Source organism: Haemaphysalis longicornis, unplaced genomic scaffold, assembly GCF_048455015.1.
Source record: "Haemaphysalis longicornis isolate Haplotype H1 unplaced genomic scaffold, Haemaphysalis longicornis Haplotype H1 scaffold_20, whole genome shotgun sequence".
NCBI lineage: Eukaryota > Metazoa > Arthropoda > Arachnida > Ixodida > Ixodidae > Haemaphysalis > Haemaphysalis longicornis.
Window position 1 is genome coordinate 4,319,053 of NW_027526296.1, and position 22,198 is coordinate 4,341,250.

The 22,198-nt window shown below is 46.4% G+C and overlaps 1 protein-coding gene across 1 annotated transcript; it reads left to right on the top strand.

The window, feature by feature from the left end:
- The first annotated feature begins 6,345 nt into the window (after window positions 1–6,345).
- On the top strand, window positions 6,346–12,788 carry LOC144172301 (uncharacterized). Its single transcript, XM_077701061.1, has 5 exons — window positions 6,346–6,477; window positions 7,323–7,572; window positions 8,341–8,469; window positions 8,533–8,595; window positions 8,820–12,788. The coding sequence occupies exons 2-5, from the start codon at window positions 7,323–7,325 to the stop codon at window positions 8,954–8,956; spliced, it is 579 nt and encodes a 192-aa protein (XP_077557187.1). The 5' UTR covers window positions 6,346–6,477; the 3' UTR covers window positions 8,957–12,788.
- The last annotated feature ends 9,410 nt before the right edge of the window (window positions 12,789–22,198 follow it).

Sequence of the window (22,198 nt, forward strand, 5' to 3'; positions counted from 1 at the left end):
AGAGCCTCCCCTGCCCTGTCCCTCCCGTGCCAGCCATGAAGCTCGTCTATCAGCGATAATAGCTTTGTAACTTTACTTTCTTGTTTAGTGTAACATTTCTGGAGTTTCGCCCGTTCAAATTTACTTCACTGCAGGAGCGAATGCTGAAATATTAAAAGACATGTTATTCCAGCTTTCGAACCCGTTTCATCATTTGCGCAGTCTGCGCAAGCATTCCTTACTTCTGAAACTATTTTTAGTGTATACCAATGCAGAATAAACGAGGATACAAACATGTGAAATAAATACGAATAAATTTAAACAAAAAAAAGTAGACGTCAATAAAATTATACCAATTATTAAAATAATAAAATAAAAATATATAAAATGGCCAAATATGAGAAATAAAAAGAAAACAAAACGCACAAAGCCGACAGACGAGATCAAGAAGCTTGCGGGTATAAATTGGTCGCAGATAGTACAGGACAGGGTTAATTGGAGAGCTATGGGAGAAGCGTTTGCCCTGCAGTGGGCGTATACAAGGTGGTGATGATGATGATGATGATGATGATGATGATGATGAAAAATACGGCAGAACTTGCCCCCCACTCCCAAATTAGTTCCGGAGTTCCTGCAACATGCATCAATGCACACTTTTCTTGTGAAAATTTGCCTTGATCCTATCAACTCAGAATTTTTCCTGGGCTGATTTTTTAAGTTTGCCCTTAGTGATTCTTTCTTTGATCATTTCAATGATTCCAAAACATTTTGGTTCTGCCTTGGTCTCTTTTGAGTCCCTCTTCTTGTTGGGTTTTTGTCTGTACATATGCAATATCCTGTGCTTCTCATATAGCAGCCATCCATTTCTTCCTCCTAACCCCCTTTTTTCTTTGGTTCCCACTGGTGACTGACTTCTTTTATTTCGTTATTTCACTAACTTCCTGGCTTTCTCTTTTCCCTATGAATTGGAGTCAACGGCCTGTCTCAAAACATCCTTGTTGTTATACGGAGCACTACTAGTCCTTTCTGGCTTAGCATTACCCTGCAATTGCACTGAAATGGAGACCGGAATTACAGAGAAAACCCCGGGCATTATTTTTTTCGGTGAGCAGTTAAGGTGATCACTAATATCTGTATGCACAACACCGGCTGTAAGTAAGTTGTTCGGGATATTAGTAAATAAACACATCAAGTGGAGAAATACCAATCGTAGCTCGGGTAAGATTGTTATGACATTACTCAGATCACGTCTATTTATGGTAGATGGGAAGTCTCTCTGTGCATTTGTATATGCAAGCATGCATGCATGCCAATAAACGGCACCAGCACGTTTACCCTGCCTATTGCGGAAGAAATACCGATAGCCATTTGGACAGTGTACACTTCTGATGCTGAAGTGTACCACGTCTCTGTTAATATAGTCGCGGTAAAAGTTGTACCAAACGTTTCAAGTAGTGTTGCCATGTCATCTACTTTATCTGTCAAATCTGTCAAAGACCGCACGTTTAAAGGAGAAAAGAGGAAACGACATAGGGGGTATTTTCGTGTTTTTTAATGGTTGGATTTCGGTCGGTTGAATTCCCACAATTTGGTTCTTGCTCGGAACGCGCGCAATATGCGTTCCGTGCGTTCCAAACAACATGTACGAGACCTTCAGAAATAAAACCGGAAACCGTGTTGTGTTTTGGAACCATACGTGACTACAAAAAAGAATACTGCTGTGCAACGAATTCACTTATGCGTCACCCCGGGCATAGTCTAAGTCGAAAATTCAAAGGCACCAGTAACTACCCTAATGGCACCAGTAGCTACCTCTACCTTTCTCCTGAATTAGTGTGCGGTAACTTTTTTTATTATTAAACGTCGCACACAGGCTGCGAAGGCCGAGTTTTCGACATCTGCGCCCGCCCGCGCCAGGGAAAGCGACCTTAGGCTACGCGCGCCGCGTTGCGGCGAAAAACGCGGCCATGCCCCCTTTTCAACTTACGCTCTCTCCTGGCGATTGGGGACGGCTGGACTCCGGAGCAACGGCGCGCCACCGGTAGCCGATCGTGGAGGCCACGCCACGCACTTTTTGCACTAGTTCACAAAAGTGTCGTACAAGTCCAGCCGTACACTAGCGCTTTCCGTGCAGCGGCCGAATCGAGACCTAATCTAAAAACGTTGGCTGCGGTCCGTGTTTGCCCGCTCTCGTTGTTTTTTCTGTTTTTCGAAACGGCGTCACCCTGCACTTACCTTGTGTTTCGTACACAAATGCACGATCTTATTGCACGTGACGACCATTCTAGTCTAAAACGGGAAAATCTGTCGTTTCTACTCCGTTTACTGACACAAGTATCATGCGGGAGTCGTCTGCTACAATGCGCACCAAAAAAAAAAAACTCCCCCCACCTCCCCGAAGGGGAATCGTGCGGAAATGCGAATGCATTGGGTGCACCGATGAGTGCGCTGCGGCAAGCAGTAACGGAGAGAGGCGTGCGCTCCACTGCATTTATATACATTTTCCGAGCGCAGCGAGCGGAGAGAGGGTACGCGGAGAGGAGAGAGAGACCCGCGCAACACGCCCGACCCGCGCGCGAGCTCTCTCTCTCGCCGAGCTCCGCGATGCGAGCGCCCTCACACGCCCGAGCGCGCTCCTCCTCTCCACTCACTCTCCGCTACTCCGCCCGAGCTCCGCGATGCGAGCGCCCTCACACGCCCGAGCGCGCTCCTCCTCTCCCCTTGCCCTCCGCTACTCCCGCCCGAGCTACCACCTGCTCCAGTTGCTAGGCGCGCCACAGCTGTTGCTAGGGGCGAGGAGGAGCGCGGAGAGATAACACCTGCGGGCGCACGCCGACGGAGCACGACAACCCCGACTAAGAAATGCATTCGCATTTACGACGACGACGACGACGACGAAGGCAGAACTACGAGGCGCGCGCTCACGTGCGCTCGCGCTGGAGGAATGCAGGCGCACGCCGGCCAACGGAGCAAGACAACCCCCGGCTAATAAATGCATTCGCATTTAAAACGCGCTAGAGCACGCTGCACCTGTGCAGAAGTGTAGAACTCGTGCAGCACAGTCGGCACAGTCGCACAGTGGGGCTCTTCGATTTACACTCTCGGACTCACCGCTGATAGTCCGCGGGTAGTCCGAGGATTCCCCGGGGCCATAGGGATACATGGGAAAATCGAATGCCGGACTGCTTCTCGGGGAGTCCGCGGTGAGTCCGAGACTGTAAATCGAAGAGCCCCAGTGTCAAATCGAGGACCGAAGTGCAGGTGGCGCTAGCTGCACTGGCAAATCGAGTGCGAGAGTGCTGCACCGCCTCAACTGGTGCAGGAAGTGTCGAGTCAGCCGCGGCTACCACGCGTTACATCTGGTTTTCCCGCTCACCTACGCTAACTGCTCTTGTCCGCTCACCGTTACCAATTATACAGACCCCTGCTTGTAAAAAATTATCTCTCTCAGACAAGAAAAGGAACAAAAAAAACCCCTCAGCGTTGGGCTGTCACCTCAGTGCTGCTGTTGCTAAATGATCCGGATGATGATGATGATGATTAAAGGCCTCCCCTTTGAATCGGGGTAATAGCGTGCGCCATCTAGCCTATCTTAGTAGTTTGAATTTAAATTTAGTCTCTCAGCTCAGATTTCTTTTTAATTCTGCCCTGCCGCTACCCCTGGCTGGGCTGTTATTTTATCGACTTCCCTGCTTTTTTTCCACCAATACTCTAGCCGCTGCTTAGTAATACCTACTGCTGACCAGTTAATGTTTCCATCTATTGCGAAGCCCAGTGCCTCAGGAAGTAGGACTTTTCCCCCAATTCTATCCGGCTGAATCTTTTGGCATCCTATTACTATGTGGTCGATTGTTTCTTTATCCCTGCCACATACAACACATGTCTCATCCTGGGACGAATATTTGCTCATGTAAGTTCGAGTTCTTAAGCAGCCAGCCCGCGCCTCAAAGAGCAACGCACTACCTTTATTGTTGTCATAAAAGTTCTCTTTCCGGATCTCTTTTTTGTTTGCTTTGTAGATTCCCAGCGATCCCTTCTTTTCCATCCTCTCTTTCCACATGAGCGTCTCTGTTTCCTTCACTTGCTTTTTAACTGCCCCCCCCCCCTTGTTTATTTGCCGTGGTCAAGGTATATTTAGTATATTATCTCTATGCTTTCGCGTCCTCTTCCGCCATTGGGTGTCCACACTTTTAAGGTACACGTACCTGTGCACTCTGGCTGCCCAGTTCTTCTCATCTAAATGTCTAAGCCGCTCCTCAAAACGTATCTTACTTTGCGCTTCCCTCGCCTCAAATGAAGCCCAACCCATATCGCCTTGTACCGCCTCATTTGTAGTCTTACTGTGAGCTCCCAGTGCTAATCTGCCGACTGCCTTTTGGTTAATCTTTACTTTAAGCATAATACGGACTTTAAGCATAATACGGCATTAGAGAACGTGAGCGCCGGCACCATTACCCCTTTCCAGATGCCTCGCACTACCTCGTACTTATTGTAACCCCAAAGTGCTCTATGTTTCATTACTGCTGCATTTCGTCTCCCTTTCAGTCAACAGTGCAAACTGTACATTTTGGTGCCACTGACAGAGTGAAATGTGCATCTTGTGAATAGGACCTTAAAAGTAGAAGTAGAAAATTGTGACCTCTCCCTTTCTGCTCCCCCTCCGCCATCCTCACTTCCCCACAGGGCCTCATGGCCTCTCGTCCTTAATAAAGTATTTCACTCACTCACTCGTCTCCCTTTCAGTTTGAGGTGTTCTTCATGAGCATTCACGTAGCCTTTTCCTTCATTAAGCCAGATCCCCAAGTATATGTACTTATTTACTAATGGTATGGCCTCCTGTTGAATTCTTATTGGTGCTGTATGAGCTACCTCATCGAACACCATGACTGCAGATTTCTGTGGGAATACGGCGCCTCTAGCGGTGCTTTTGTACACAAGGGGCGAAGGCGCTCATCCATGAGCAACGCGGGAAACCATGGAGGAAGTAGTTGAGCAGGCATTCTAACCCGATCCGATTGTTTTTGTTGTCGTCTGTGTATCAGTAGAGTAAAATCCTCTCTGTTCTGTGGTAGAGTAGTGTCAGTTTGTTATTGTGGTGTCGTCGTATGTGTTCACCGAGACGCGTGGATACTATGGGAATCTAGTGGAAGAATCCTTCGGGTGTTTCTACGAGTGTCTGGCGGCCTTCGATCCTCTGGTTGGGCGCGTTACACGCCTTGAGGCACTTGAGGTGTGTTCACCTGTCGGCCGGCTAGACAGAACTGTGTTCTCCTCTGCGGCCACTCGTCAGCCGCAGTTCGTTTTCGGCGTGTTGAGCGGAGTTTACGGAAGAGCGCAGCACAGAAGTGGTTGGAAGTGCGGTGGCGGGAGTGAGAGCGATGCGGTCGATGCGGTGCTTCTAAAAGCGTGTACAGTCATGGCACAGAACAGGTCATGGACAATTCAAATACGAACCGCGGAGCGCACGGCTGAAGATACCGGTGCCGTCACCTGGCAGCGGCCGTGGAAAACGCACGGATATGCGCAGTTGAGATGTCGGGAGGCTGCGTGTCCCACTGCGATATGTTGACCTCTGCTCGCTCGCATGCTTGCCTTGTCGCCATGCCGCAAGAGCGCTGAAAACGATTGTTAGCGATGCGGCGCGAGATAGTGGCCACTGTGTGCTTGCTCGGCTCACACGAGCGCCTGCTCCCCGTGTGTGCCGGCATCACATTGCCGACATAGCTTTGCGTGCGGGGTACAGTAACTTGAGCAAATAACGATAGACACCTGGGTCACGCCAAAACCATGCTCAGTGCTGCCCGCTTCGCAGATTTCTACAAGCACTGAGGTGCCTGCCAAAAAAAACACGAAAAAATGTGGCCGCCAAAATTGCTGTGCAAGGAAAACCCTTTTAATTTTTGTTACTTTTAGAATTCTGCCAGTAATTTTCCCAGCGCGCACAATGCTTGCAGTTAATGTTTTTTATTGAAGACGAATTATGGTGGTATATCTATTGTTTGCTACAAGCACTGAATCCACGCAATGACTCAGCCATGACTCCGTTAACAAAGGCACATTCTCAGCTCATTGTTCAATTCCCGAGCCACTGCGCCACGGACACAAAACTATGCAGTGCCATCACAAGTTAGGCGGCATGTGTTTATTTTTGTCTCCATGTCTGTGCGCTGGTTTTCTTCAAGAAAGCATGAGCTCAACAGTATGCCTTACGAGAGCGCGCACGCGTTTCCCAGGCAAGCACTGGCCGCAGCTGCAGGCAATTATGCGCTGATTTTCTCTCAACGCGACCAACACCTTGCGCTGTAGCGGCTGTAGTACTTTCAGGGCTTGCAGCGCTCTTGCGGCATGATGACAAGGCAAGCGTGCGAGCAAGGAGAGGGTGACATATCGCAGTGGGATACCCACCCTCGCACCCGACATCTCAACTGCGCATGTCTGCGCGTTTTAAACGGCCGCTGCCAGGTGGCGGCACCGGTATCTTCGGCCGTGCGCTTCGAGGTTCGTTTTTTGAATTGTCCATGACTCTACATTCTTTGCCCGTCGAAGCCTCTTTTTTCACCAGAAAAAAATTATTGACACTTCCGTTGAAGTAATTTGGTGTGGTGGGGCGAAATTACTGATTATAGCAATGCGCGCGATGTCAGGTGACGTATTACCTGCGCTCTCTTAATTAATTGATCATGCCTTTTCTGCTCAAACTCTTTTGTAGAGGGGTAGAAACTAGGAGAGAGGAATGTACATTCCTTTTAGCTTTGTTCATTGGCTGCACAAACTGGTACCCATGAAGTGAACAAGCATAATCATATGATACTCCCTTCCAGTTCATGGCAGCAGTGTTTGAGACACAGCCCGCACCAACATCAACCAGTTGTTCCCATCCAATAAAGTTGGTGGCTGCAGTAACTGGTAAAAAATTCACATTGATAAATTTCCTATCGAGCCAGGTCGACCGTTTGCACATCGCTAAAACAGGCAAATTTTATGGCATGAAATCGAAATTCAGGATGTGTTTATCAGCACAGCTGTCAATGAACAGAAATGCGCCTGCCACCTGTTGTCTGATGTACATATAAGCACTGAATAGTCTTGTATATCTGCATCCTCCCCTTCTTTCTCTTCTTCCTTTCCTGTCTGCCCTTGATCCCCATTCCCCACACCAGCAGGCATTCCATTGTCCACCCTTAGGTGGAACAAACTACACCGGCTGGTGGTCTTTTCTTTCCACCTTAACAATAAGTTCATTAAGTTCATTCATTCTGTCGTCTGCTCCTAACGTCACTCACTCCATGTCGCTAGGGGCAGCCGCCTGTGTTCATAAAACTCTCTCCGACTCCGCCACACAGATGCCACCAAAGACTATCCGGACACCAGAAGAGGAGGCGGCTTATCGGGAAGCGCGCCGCGCTGCCAGCCGAGAACGCAATCGGCGACAACGAGCCGAGTACCCCGAACGGTTGCGCATGAGTAAGCGTGTTAGCCACCAGCGTCGACGACAAAACGACCCCGGCTACCGGGTCATGGAGAACTTTCAGCGTCAGGTCCGTCGATCCTTGGCTGCTGCAAAAGGCCGCTGTCAGCGAGAGTCGGCACAGGGTAAATGGTTCCGAGTGACTTATATGGCGCTCGTCGAGTTTATCCTAGTGAGACAAACCTAGCCCTGCTGTGACATCCGGCTTGCGCCATTGTGCAAGCTAGCTTTGAATTCGTTTCCGCATAAATTGCCTGAAAAATCCCAGATGCCAAAAAGTTAACTGCTGAAAAATAATTGTGAAAACATGTCGGGGGGCCGTCATTAACTGTGTTGCGCGGGCAGTGGGGAATACCTTGTGTATTACAGTACACCAGCGTGTCGCAAAACACAGCGTTTTCGCTGCCATGTTCATTTTCTGCTGGCTGCCATGAATTTCCTGTTGGGTATGAACTGACGCCACCGTCATGTACCACAGCCCGCACGTTTGCCCACCAACAGCCAATCAATGGTGGCATTAGACATTGTTCCCTGTTACTCAGTGTAAGCGAATGAAGCCTGATGCCTTAGTGGTCCTTTTAGAAGTAGCACTTTTCAGTATATAAGCATTTAGGCCTGCAAGAAACTTGAAGCCAAAAAGCGTGTATCGGGCATGAAGAACAGCATTGTGGGACAGCTCTAGTAGTGCACAAGGCTATAAACCTGTCTTGCATGATCCATAAGTCTGGCAGAGCATGAAAGTTGGAATGTTGTTACTGAAGGGATCTGGCTAAGCCCAATTATGTGCATCCGATTTATTCTCAAGCAAGTAAAAAGTGCATTAATGTCGGTTTTTCAGGTCTTTTTGTGTTATTGTGAGAATTGTCACTCTTGGTATTGTTTTTCGCTCCCAGAAGACATTGCAACAGCAACTGTGCCACAGACAGCATCATCAATGACGAAGGGCTGTGTCGTGGTAACCCATAGCTGTAATCTATCCTGCAGCAGGCAGACACAGGCGACCGTCGCCACTGGGACCACAGGTGCGGCCCCTGTTCTGTTTCACAGCTTGGATGTCTGCAGTAGTGACTGAATTTTCTCTCCAGGTACGCAGTGTGCCCTTGGCTTACTCATCAGCTCAAGCTGCCAAACACCCGAGGAATTTCCAGGTTAGATTTTGTCCTTGTGTACAGGCCATTCCAATGTGATGTTTTTGGTCAATTAAGCTTAATCAAGTATTAAATTTAATCAAATATTGATTGTTAGCATATTGTCATGTAGCCAAGAGCGACGTGGAGTTCTTGAAGAATAAAGTTCATTGGAGCAAACCTGGGCCCCGCAACACGTCAAGGGTGGCAACACGGCAAGGATGGCGCGCCTGTTTTTCGTGCAGTTGATCGCCTGGGTGTGTTTCGCACCAGCCTCCTGGGAGCCTCACGGTACCGACGGAGGCCTGGTCCAGCTGCACCCACGGCCACTACGCCAAACCGACTTGCCGCTACCGCCCTTCACGGAAATTCGCTCGGATGATGCGCAATGCACCGCCAAACCGCCACCTGATCTGCCCCTCTTCGCCCCCTCCCGGATGTCACGTGCCAACCACGTCACCGATTCTTCGTCGACACCTCACTGCCAAGATAAAAGCACGAACATCACTCATGGTCCCACCAGTGGGCTCGGCGGCACGTCAAGGATGGCGGACGCTTACCTGCGACGCCTGTTTTTCGTGCAGGTAACTAACCGTTACTCCATATTCGCCAAACCACCACGGTGCTCTGCACTGATAGTGTTGCCAAGCTCACGGTATTGTATTGCTGCCTTTTTTCAATACTGCTACTGTTTTCTAAATTTGCTGCTTCTTTCCGGCGATATAGAAGAAAATCCAGGTCCTACTACACGTTCCGCTTCCAATGAAACTCCTGGTGATATCTTGGCCGCTCTCGATGAAATTAGATTAAATCAAGACTCCCTTATGAAAGAAATGAAAGCCATCCAAACTGCACTGTCCCAGAATGTCAAAACGTTTGACGATATTAACCAACGGATTGCTAAAATAGAAAAAGAGTGTGCCGCCGTAGGCACACTTCAGGCAGACGTCGAGGTCGTTCGTTCAGTTGCTGTCAAAAATTCCGGACAAATATCGCAACTAACCTGCACTCCTGACGATTCAAGTGATCGCGTCCGGCGAAACAACCTCATATTCTATGGACGCACTGATTCGGAACGCTAAAACTGGGCCCAGTCCGATGAACTAATTATAAATCACTGCCAAGATGCGCTCAAAGTAACGCTCAACCCACGTGACATTGACCGCGCACATCGACTAGGATCTTTCCAGCCTAACAAAAATAGGCCGATCATTGTGAAGTTCACGCATTTCAAAGATAAACACTGTATTCTTTCTACCGCAAATAAGCTGAAAAACACTACATAGAGCATTTCGCAAGATTACTCGCCTAGCACCCGCTTGATACACAAGCAGCTGATAACGGTAGTCCCACGTGCCCCGTAGCTATATACGAAATTCCGTGCTGATTCTAATGTAAACTATATTTCACTCATCCATACCAACATTAGGAGCCTACTGCCCAAACGCGATGCCTTGCACAGCCTAATTCAAGCAAGCAACTGTAACTTGGTTCTGCTAACCGAAACGTGGCTTAATGCATCTATCTTGGACTCTGAATTGCTTCCTCTGTTCAACCACTTCGATATTTTCCGTTGCGATCGCAAAAACAAGCGGGGCGGTGGAGTGTTAATCGCTGCTCACCACAGTTTACAATGCTGCGCTGTCGACGTTCCTTCGAGTCTTGAAGTGGTCTTTATTCACTGCAAAGCTGCCGTTCTACCCGTTGTCATTGGCGTCTGCTACCGCCCCCCTGATTCCGATCCCTCTTTCATTGGCGAGCGTCATGATGCTCTGCAGCTATTAACATCAGCCTCGGATAATGCCCCTATGCTCTTCCTTTGTGATTTTAACTTCCCCGCGATAACTTGGTCTGACCTAGCATTAGTGATGTCAAAACAGAACACTGAAAGTGACTTCATAGACACTTGCCTTACTTTCAACTTATCTCGAATGATTAGCTTTCCTACACGGACGACCTTTAATTCATCAAGCTTGTTAGATTTATTTCTAACGACCCAACCAGATGAAGTTTCTTCCGTTTCTAGTCCGAGCAGCCTGAGTGATCATGCCGTCATTCATGCCACTTTTCAATGCAACTTGCCCAATCTGAAAAAAGTAAAGAAGACATAACCCTATACGACAAAGCAGATTATCAAGGTATGAATGATGGACTAGCTTCCTTTAACGATTGGTTCCTCGTGGATTTTTCCAAACGTTCTGTTGACGAAAACTGGGAGCTCTTCAAAAACAAAACGCAGCAATTAGTAAACATGTACATCCCCACAATTACCATCACAGAATGGCCTACTTCGCCATAGTACAATAATACTTTAAAACGGCTTAGCAACAAAAAGAAATCAAAGTCCAATCACGCTTGGGAAAAATATCGTGAGACTGAAAAACTTTACGCATCCATGATCTCGGACGCTGAGCGGACGTTCTTCTCGTCAAAGCTACCAGACATGCTATGCACAAACCCCAAAAAGTTTTGACACTATAAACCCAACCCATGCTGAACCCATTTCCTTATTGGATCAAGAAAACATTCCAATCCCGGAGTTCAAGGTTGTTGAAACGCTAAACTCTACGTTTTGCTCAGTGTTTACCGATGAACCTGACGATGTATTTCCATGTGTGCCCGATGTGTTTCCAAGTGTACCGTCCCATGATTACCCTGCTATGCCCAGTGTCATTTTGGAACCAAATGGCATCATACAAGTCATTGATGCCTTAAAAGTGACGTCATCAGCTGGTATTGACTGTATAAATTCCAAATTTTTAAAAAATACCAAACATCTCTCTGCTGTCATATTGTCGCACACCTTTCAGCAATCACTGTCATCTGGAGTGGTGCCACGGGACTGGAAGGTTGGCAAGGTCATTCCGATACCCAAGAAAGGTCCATCATCCTCACCTTCAAACTACCGCCCCATATCACTAACATGCGTGTCCTGTAAAATAATGGAACATATAATTTATTCTCAAACAGTCAAATTCCTCATCTCTGTAAACTTTTTCCATCCCAGTCAGCAGGGATTTCAGAAAGGCTTCTCCTGTGACACACAACTAGCGCTCTTTATTAACGACATCAGCTCAAGTATCGATCACAATATTCCTGTAGATGCCCTTTTCCTAGATTTCGAAAAGGCTTTCAATAAAGTACCCCATAAACGCCTTTTTTTTAAACTTTTTCACCTAAACATCGACCCAGAAGTTCTAGAATGGATACGAAATTTTTTGTCAAACCGGGAGCAGTTCGTTTACTCCAACCAGATATCATCTACCATGCGTCCCATCCTGTCAGGTGTACCTTAGGGTATGGTACTCGGTCCCCTTCTATTTTTAATTTATGTTAATGACTTACCTAGCAATATATCGTCCCAAATTCATCTATTCGCTGACGATTGCGTGATCTATCGCCCTATTCACTGCCCTAATGACTCTCAGATCCTTCAAAATGATCTAATAACTATTGAAACCTGGTGCAAAAATTGGCTCATGGCTCTGAACATTAGGAAAACATCCGTCATTTCTTTTCATCGCAGGAAATCCCACCCGGCTCCTTCATACTTTTTTTCTGGTTGCGAAATATCCCCCTTGAATCCCTACAAATATTTAGGTGTAAACATTACGCCAGATCTTACTTGGTCCTCCCACATAACAAACATTTCTAAAGAAGTAAACAAAGTCCTTGGATACCTAAAAAGAAATTTACGACTTGCTCCCCCTTCTGTTAAACGTTTAGCATATCAAACACTAGTCCGTCCGAAACTTGAATACGCTTGCGCCGTCTGGGATCCCCACCAATCTAATCTGTCCAAAGTATAGCATCTAGGTTTATATATTCAGATTACTCATGCCACTCAAGCGTTACTAACTTAAAGATCAAAGCCCATCTTCCCAACCTTGAACTTCGACGCAAAGCCGCTAGATTAGCTCTTTTTCATAAATTTTTTTCACTCACTGTCCGACGCATCTGTTATCATGCCCGTGCATCGCATATCTTCCCGCACGACCCGCAACAACCCAGTTTACCCTGCGCATACCTGTACAACTGCTCACCTTCAGTCATTCTTTGTTCAGACAGCGAAGGATTGGAATGACCTACCGCCCCACATCGGGCGCCACTCCAGCCCCATACTTTTCAAAATGCACATCGAAGAAACCCTGTATGAAATGCCCACCTGCCCTGGGGTTTTTGAGGCTTAATAAATAAAATAAAATAAACAATGATGCAGTCAGCAAACCATGCACAAACAAGCATCGACGAATTGAAGGCGGAGGTATTTGTTTTCCGTGCATCTATCTGTTATGGTCCCATATCAGAAACATTGGATTCGATTGAGAACATTGTCGTCAATCAAACAAGAACAGTGGGATAGGGATTACAAAGCTTCACCCTCTCCTTTTCAAACAAGGTTGAAGGAAACGCACGCTTCACATGAAACACATAGCTGAGCACGGCCACAGGGTAGTAGCAAACAAATTAGAAGGCAATATTACGCACAATTTTTGTGCACAATCCTTGTGTCAGAAAAATTAATATATTACATCAGATTTATGCACAATCCTTGTGCCAGAAAAAACAATTTTTTATGCTATGTATGTAACCTACCAGAGATAAAGAACATGCATGCGAAATATTGCAGCCCTATTATCGATAGCTAATTGTGTGCCATATTCTTGTAAATGACCCTTTCTGTGTGCACGGCTAAGTTTGTTTTCAGATTTTTGTTTTTGACCAAATATTGTGGTTATCTTGCGGGATGTGGTGGTCAGGTTTGCATAATCTGCTGCACTCAAAAGCTAATTGATAGGCCAATTGTATAGGGCAATAAAACCATTTAAATTAACGTCGTGAGTGCAAGTACCAAATAATCTGTTCTTTATTGGACTAAAATATTAGCACTGTAAAAAACGAAATTTCAGATGGCCATAATTTTTCCAGTGAGAAAGGCTAGAAATGCAGCAGTAATATAGTTTCACTGTCTGCTCCTTAGAAGATGCAAGCCTGTGCAAAGTAAGCCCCTGTGATAGAACTTTTGGACGGTACAGCGTGGCACAACACATTACTTAGCTTCAAGGTTCTGCTTCACAGGCTCGTAAACTACTCATTGCATATTTGCTTCCAGCAAAGCATGGCCAGTGCAAGTGAATTCAAGAACCCACACGAACGGGTCAGCGGAGCACGTGGAACTTGCTTCTCTGTAGGCGGAAGGCAGCAACCTTCTTTTGTTGCTGTTGCACCACTAATGAAGGAGGGCATGCACTGTTTCCTCCTATGCTCTGCACTGTGGCCTAAACCAGTCCCTGCCCGCTTGCTTTTGTGGCTGGCCTGGCTGCCGGTGTGGCTTTTTCTTTTTTAACTGGGGGCAGTGGACTAGAGCACTGCACGGGCCTGATTTTAAGGCTTGAGCCCGGCCCGGGCCCGCTTTGTGGAGCCCGAGCCCGACCCGGGCCCGTGACACCGAAGTGAACCTAGCCCGGGCCCGGTCATTTATTTTTGAGCCTTGGGAGGGCCCGCGTGTCTGTGACCAGGCCCGGTCTTCGACGCTGTAGAAAATTTGTTTATTATATTTGGACCAGTGTTTTCGTAGCGGGAAATCAGACGGAGCGTCTAGTCTGTACAAGCACGTCCTGAATTGAAACGCAAAAAATAAGGGTTTAAAAGTGCACGTAGTTTAGCTTACACAGTCTGCAGTTCACGCCACATCGGCGTAATAATAGATCGTATTCTTAAACGAGAGGCACCATCACCTTTGATCACCAGACTCTTGGCAATTTCACGTGGTTGGCTCGGTCACAAGTTGGTATTGCTGAGATTTCTTGCTCCCCAATTGAATCCACAAGTACGTGCGTGCGTTGAAATATTTTCCCTGCAGTGGTTGTTAAGCGGTGGCGCTTCTCTGGCAAGCGAGTTTGATTTTCAGCCATGGCAGCCGCATTTAGATTGGTTCGACATCGTAAAACACACGTGCATAGACATAGGTGTACAGCTCCAGGGTGTCTTAATTCCTTCCCCGCTAGGGCATTCCTTGTAACCGTATCTTTGATACGTTACACACCCAAATATAAAACGTGTATGCAGTACATGAAATGTGTATAAAATTACAGTATAGTGACTATCAGACCTAGCAAAACATGTTTTTAAAACAATGTGTACAACTAACATCAAGGAGCGCGTACAAGTAAACTCAGAATATTCAATTTTATGCTCTTTTCTACACTTCATGTCGGAACTATTAATGGCCGGGGCTATGAATTCAAGGCCCATGGCGTCGAGCCCAAGCCCGGCCCGGGCCCGTGCAGTGCTCTACAGTGGACACTGCAGAGCTGCCCAGAAACGTTAGCAACAAGCCAGCCTAACCTTGTCTCATTTTTAGGGAATTTCCAAATAACGATGACGGAGAAAAACTAGCTTATTCAGTGACGCTAAGTAAAACATGCTGCGACAGAGAGCACTCGCTCTTTCTGACATCTGTGTATTCCAAGCCGTGTGGGTGGCCTATGTGCGTAACTATATTCTTGACCTTTCCGATTGTCCAGGAGCAGGTTTGCATTTATGTCTCCCAACAGTGGGTAGCCTGAATGTGGTATCGAGTGAGTGCTTGGAATGCTTAAACCACCCATTCGTGTTTGACTCTGTGCAACTCGTCTTTCCACAGCCCAGTGGCAAAAGAATGGTATAGAGATGAACACGTAGTCACAAGGGCGTTGGGATTGAAAACAGGGTCTTATTTTTTAAAACAGAGCAGTACAAGCCCCCCAAGTTGGCAATGTGAAACCAACGATGACTTGTCCAGTGCCACCGACATGCAAGGGGACTCCTAGCAACACAGCAAACACAGAGATTCCCAGCAGCTGAGAGAAACAGCTGGGCTCTGATGGTGAAACTGACAGGGCACAAACACAGAACAATTCAATGTACAGAACAATGAATTGAGTGCTTCACTCATGCTGTACGTTGCATCTTCTCTGCGTTTGTCCCCTCGGAGTATGCACTGATGCTATGTAGCCCAACATCAATCCTTCAAGCACTATAATTCAACAGTTCCAAGTAAAACCCCAGGATTCCTCAACTCCACATTGTTATGACCAAAAATCAAAAGTGGTGCCACTTGGCAAAGCAGGGTGAAGAGATGGCAAAAACCATAATCATAGCACATCGGAACAGTCCCAACACAGTCCCACAAGCTCTCCTCTTAACGTCCTTCTCATTGGAGAGTGTTTGAGCTTTGAGCAGGCGACGCCATGCCCCGGCTACCATGCACTGCTATCTACCTCTTCAGCCACGTAGAAAGCTATACTCAACCCCTGTAACAAAGTTTCATCAACCTAGTTAATCGGGCGAAAAGCAGAAATGCCCATGTGTTCGAGATTTCGGTGCACGTTAATCATCCCCAGCTGGTCAAAATTAATCCGGAGCCCTCCAGTGCAGTACCCCTCATTGCCTGTGTTGTGTCAGCGCGTTAAACGCTACAGTCAATCAAATCGCCCAGTGCACCCAAAGTCAAGTGCCTGTGAAGCACAAACCCACAACGAAACAGTCACTATCACATATGTATTTACAAGCATACAACTCCCGAGTCTCGCTTACACCACTCTAAAGAGGTACATTTTTTCCAGCTTCTCTATTACGCCTCGACTCTTCTCCTGTCGTTAAATGTGTGAGCAAAATTAGGGTGAGTGGAAAAGAATACATGTCCGGATCATACCACAACTGATAACGGAAATTTTTTAAATTGACCCTTGAACTTGGGAGTCATTTGGGGATTAATTGGGCCGCACTGTTCATCAGAGAGAGTGGCTGGCAAGCCCATTGTTAAAGACAGTGACAAGTGGGAGGAGAGGAGTGTGCATCCCACTGGCCCACTGCTTGAACGGTGGGCCACCAGCTTGCTTCTGACCAGCATGTAGAACGGACCAGGCAGCGGAATTCGTCCTTCTACTGCCGCACAGCAGACAGTGGCTGGCTCATTCTCTTACGAGCGCTGTCAGGCATCGCTTCGAGGTCATACTGTGGGACCATGCGTTTTCCACCTGTTCTATTACTGACCCCATTCTAGTCTGTTCCAGGCTGACACCTTATTAATGGGGTTGTGCAGGAGCAAGCCAAGCTGCCCTGCAGCCAAGTTCAAAACCAATGGGTTCAGTGCCATGCCACTGTAAAGCAAACACCTGAGTGAGCTAATGAAATGTGAGAACTGCAACGTTGGATGATGCTAAAGTGTGCAATATGCTGGCCTCATCCCCACTCCACCCAATAGCATGTCGGCCATAAAGCACACCTCATAGCATAACCAGGTGCTACATCACCAGACTATGAGGTGCGTTTCATATCCTATATGCAGTGGAAGGGGGGACCTCTGTGGTGTTTTGAACACAGTACACTTTTTTTTTTTCTTTTGCAACAGTGACACGGCAATGTAAAGCAGATGTCTGTAAATAAAGACTGCAATTGCTATGTCTATAATTATTGACCTTCAAGCCTAGTCCCACGTTACTACTTTTTAACTTATACCTTGGACTATGTGTCAGCTGCTGACATTCTCCTCTCCTACATGTGGTGTTCCACTGCTTTTGCTGGCTCTATGTGGTTGACAATTACCTTTCTTGGATGTTACCAACACGAGTAAATATTTCTCACTCAAAAGAAACCGCGAACAAAGTGTGTCCCTGAAGCCTGCAAAATAACTTGTAGATATTAAGCAGAAATGAGAAAACCAAGTGCTATGACAAGGAAATACGGAATGGCACTTGCATTCAATATCACTGGGTGGCTACCTACGCCTTATTAGCAGGGTTGCGATCACTCGACCACACATTTCTGTTTGTCCTTGAAGGTGAAGGGTTATATGCTTTCTTTTTTTCTTTTTTTGAGCAGCTGTCATATGGAATCAACATTGTTGCGTACACCAGTGCAAGGTCTTGACACACACAGGCATTGGTTTAATAAGCATGTAAAAAGAAATGCGAGATCATAATTTTTGAACTTTTTGTACCCGTAGTACTATTAATTTCTTCTTGCTTTGCCATGGATTTCAAATTCTTATTAAATGCCAACTGCCAACATAAAATTTTTTATCCTCATTAGGCAAACATACGCATTGGGAATGGGACTACCAGCCAAGACCAACTCAGAGGCTACTTCAACTACGGGTGCTTAACACGTACTAAAGAGGACCACAATGAGGCTAACGAGGACAGCCTATATGGAATGCTAAACGCTCAAAATGAACACTTACATTGTCTCGACCATGGCGTAAAGTTAGATACCCAAAACAGGAAAAAGCGCGTGTTCCCCTGCCTGAGAGAACACAGCATGCCCTCTATAGGAAATAGAGAGAGGCGAGGGTAACGGCACTCAAGAAAGGCAAGGGCAACAATAGCCAAACATGGTACATCAACACCGAGATATCCAAGATAGCCGATACCGAGATACCCTCGAGTACATCAACAAAATATCCAAGCTGGGGCAAGAGAGCACACGTGACAAGCCTGACTGGCAGTGAAAAAAAAAAAGAGCTATGCTTGGCAACAGTAAAAGTTGATGGCCCCCGCTCTGCCGAGGAGGCAGCGATTGCTCGCCACCACAACAATATCAAGAACTGAAGACGGACTCCCAAAAGATCTGCAGACACTTTCGGGAGGGTCGCATCTGCACAGCGGCACTAAAAATACCTCTCACGATGCAAGACGAAAAAAAAACAGATATTGACTGCCTGTATGGGCTCCAGGGAACGAGTTTCTGGAATGTAACGTGGCGGCTCACACCGCTACCCAAAGCCGTTCCCACTGGACAACAACCACTGCCCTCACTACCGTCACTTGAGGTAAGGTCACTGTCCCCACTTACCCCACTAATCAACAAACTAATCAACAACCTTAAACTTTCCAGTGCACCAGGTCCTGATAACATCAACGCGAAGGTACTCAAAGGCACAATCGCTACCTCGAGTTGCATATTGTTTATTATCTTTAACCAATCCCTTTCTACTGGCATCCTTCCGTCTGATTGGAATATAAGTAAAGTAACACCGATATTTAAGGCAGGCAATCGCTCCGATCCCTCTAATTACCGTCCCATCTCACTAACTTGTATAGCTTGTAAATTACTGGAACATATTATATACTCTCACATCTCGTGCCACCTTGAAATCAACCGCTTCTTCTACCAAAAACAACATGGCTTCCGGCCCGGGTTGTCATGCGAAACCCAGCTCTTCGAATTTACTACTGACCTTCATCTGAACTTAGACTCCTCTTTCCGAACTGATGTCGTCTTTTTAGATTTTTCGGAAGCTTTCGACCGCGTCCCTCACCAAAGACTACTATCCAAACTTTCGTGTCTTCGTCTTGATCCACTAACTGTTTCCTGGATTAGAGCTTTTCTAACTAACCGCACCCAATTCACTGTCATTGCTGGCCAACCTTCATCCCCTGCTCAAGTGTTGTCTGGCGTCCCACAGGGCTCAGTTCTCGGTCCGCTACTATTTTTAATTTATATCAATGACATTTCATCTGGCATTTCATCAACTATCCGCCTCTTCGCCGACGATTGCGTTATTTATCGCCGAATAAGTAACAACGAAGACCAAATACTACTACAAAAAGATTTACAAAAGATAGAAAATTGGTGCTCTCTTTGGCTAATGACACTCAACTTATCGAAATGCAAATTCATGCACGTAACTCGTAGTCGTTCCGAACTTAATTACACATACACTTTAATGTCAACTTGCCTTTCACTAGTAGAATCATACCGATACCTGGGAATTCTGTTAACAACAAACCTAACCTGGTCCGAACACGTACTAAAACTTGTTGCCGAAGCATCCCAAGCGCTTGGTTACATTAGAAGAAACCTTTCACTATCGCCCCCAACTATACGCAAAATGGCATACGAGACCTTCATCCGAACAAAGCTAGAATACGCATCTGCTATTTGGAACCCTCATCAGCCGTACCTAATAGACGCCATCGAATCAGTTCAGAACCGCGCAGCCCGCTTCATCACTTCTAAATATGACTGGCATCTCAGCGTCACCGACATAAAAGCATCCCTCTCCCTCTCCTCTCTGACAATTAGACGTGAAATCAGACAGATATGCCTCTTCCACAAACTGTATTATCACTTTCACCATCTCCGTACTTCCCTCTTGCTCACACCGTCCCGTTACTCACGCCGTCTGTTCAATTCCATGAGCATACAACGATTGCATGGTTCATCTAACGCATTCAATATGTCATTCCTACCACGTGCCATCGAAGAATGGAACAAGCTGCCTGACTCTGTTGTCCATGAACGGAATCTGACGAAATTCAAAGAATTATTATCTCACCTTAGACTTTAATTTTATATAATCCCAAAGACTTGCCGCTGCTGCCTTTTTCAGTTTATTATTATTTTGGTTGTTGTTAAATTCTCTAATTAGATTTGTTGTTGTATAAATTGTCTAATGAACCATGTACCCAACCGTATTTTTCTTGTACCACATATGCACTACTGATGACTCTGCCCCCCCCCTTATGTAATACCCCTCTGGGGTCCTTAAAGGTTTAATAAATGATGATGAACACAGCTGGGACACCTTGGAACATCACACATTGGGAAAAAAAAGACTATTTACCTCTTCATCCGAAACTCGCCCAGAACAAAGCGACCCAACTAACTCTTTCACTCATGCCGCATGCTCCCTTACAAATCAGCCCAGCTTCTACGGTTACAAATCAAAATTCTGTGGCATGCCCAGCACTCTCTACAACATGGTGTAGGGGTGTCAAGGGACACCAAGAGTCTTGGCACCACCGTTGGAACAGTGGGAGGTCCTATGGTGCAGTGAGGTCATGGAGAAACAGTGTGGCCTGGTTATACGGGTTAGAAGAGAGCAGTAGGGCATCCCAGACTAGAGACACACCTATACTTTGGGTCATCAGTGCTAGAATGATGATCGTTAGCTGCTGCTCTATTTCTCAGTTCTTGAGATAAGTTGCATTTATTTCAGATCATCGTCGTCGGTGCCCGTATTTCTAAGTTGGCAGCTCTTGCTCGAGCTGCAGCAATGTCTTTCTCTGTAAATAGAGCACCACTGTATCAAAGGGATGTCGTGGCCCTTGGCCTCTCCCTTCACTTCACACTTTTGTGTTACCTTTTTATTTTTCCCTAAAAGTTGGAGGTGCATATAGGGCAATTACCTTCCTACTAGTAAAATGTGGGTTACCTTCCTACTAGCAAAATGTGGTACAGGGAAGTGGGGGGGGGGGGGACATTGACACCACACGAGAAATTAGCTGCCGTAGTTCCTGTTACAACTTTTGGAGATAATTTTATCGCTATGGATGGTCTGCAACACTGTACAAGTACACGCCGAAGTAAATATCTCTTTTCTGGGAATGCTGCTACTGATTAGGGTGAGTCGTGATTGCCTTCTCAGTTCTCAACACCAGGCGGCTTCCCATGTGCTTCCAACGACAAACCTTAGTATTATGTGGGCATTTGGAAGATTTTTCATATTTTTTGCGTGACGCAGAACAGCCCCACAAGTTACACAAGATGGGTGTTCGCCCTTGATGCACAATAAATCTGTTGTTGAACTGATTTTGGCGCATGTTTTCAATTTCTTTGTGTACATTTCACAAATGCAACTCTTTTAACTAAACTAAATTCAATAATGTAGAGATTCTACTTGCCACTTTTATTCTCTGCCAGTTTTGTTTGGATCTCATTCAAATTTTCGTCGCGAGATTTCATCACCACTCAGGCACAGGCCATACTCACCGGAATACTTGATCCTGTCGCACACTGCTGCCACATAGCACAGCAATAACTACAGATTGCATGCGTCTCCTGCATATGGACGCTAAACTTCGACTCCTAGATTGGACTGCATTTGGACAGAAGTTTTAGCATCTACACTCACCTTAATGGCCATCAGACCGATTGGCGGATCCCGAGGGGGGGGTCTGGATGTCCTGACCCCTCCCTTAATTTTTTTTTATACCCCCAAGATGACCCCTCAGGTCGTACAAAAGGTCTACTTGACGATTCTTTTCTATTTCTTGAATCTTTGCTTTTCTGAAATGTAGGTAAATAAACAAAGCTACTCCTCCTCATCATCACTGATAGAAGCTGACACCCCTATCAGACAACACCTGGATCCGGCCCTGATCAGACCTGCATGTTACGCAGGAGGACGCACTTGTCATATTCGTTCTATACTTGCCCTAGATGTGAAGAAAGCGTACGACAATGTGAGCCATCAAGCAATCCTACAGATACTGCGCTGGCTTGGGTGCCCGGTGCCTGTGGTGTCCTTTATAGAGTCGTTTTTAACACACCGCACATTTTCAATTAGAGTTTCAGGACAGGCGGTTGGCTCCTTTTCAACATGCCGCAGGGTACCACAAGGCTCGGTCCTGGCACCCATACTGTTCAACCTTGTCCTTCTTCCGCTCGCTTGGACAGTAGGGTCATTGAAAGATCTAAAATGCCTCATCTATGCAGATAATATCACACTCTGGTCGACACTTCCAGACATTGCGGATCAAGAACACGCTCTTCAGAGTACTTTAAATACGATTTACATGTGGTGCAAACGCGTGGGACTCATGCTATCCCGAGATAAGACTGTGTTACTTATCGT

What these genes read in the sequence shown, in the direction of transcription:
- LOC144172301 (XM_077701061.1), top strand. Translation starts at nt 7,323, where the DNA reads ATGCCACCAAAGACTATCCGGACACCAGAAGAGGAGGCGGCTTATCGG. An exon ending in CGTCGCCACTGGGACCACAG is followed by an intron (nt 8,470 to 8,532) that starts GTGCGGCCCCTG and finishes TTTTCTCTCCAG; the next exon opens with GTACGCAGTGTGCCCTTGGC. An exon ending in AACACCCGAGGAATTTCCAG is followed by an intron (nt 8,596 to 8,819) that starts GTTAGATTTTGT and finishes TTTTTCGTGCAG; the next exon opens with TTGATCGCCTGGGTGTGTTT.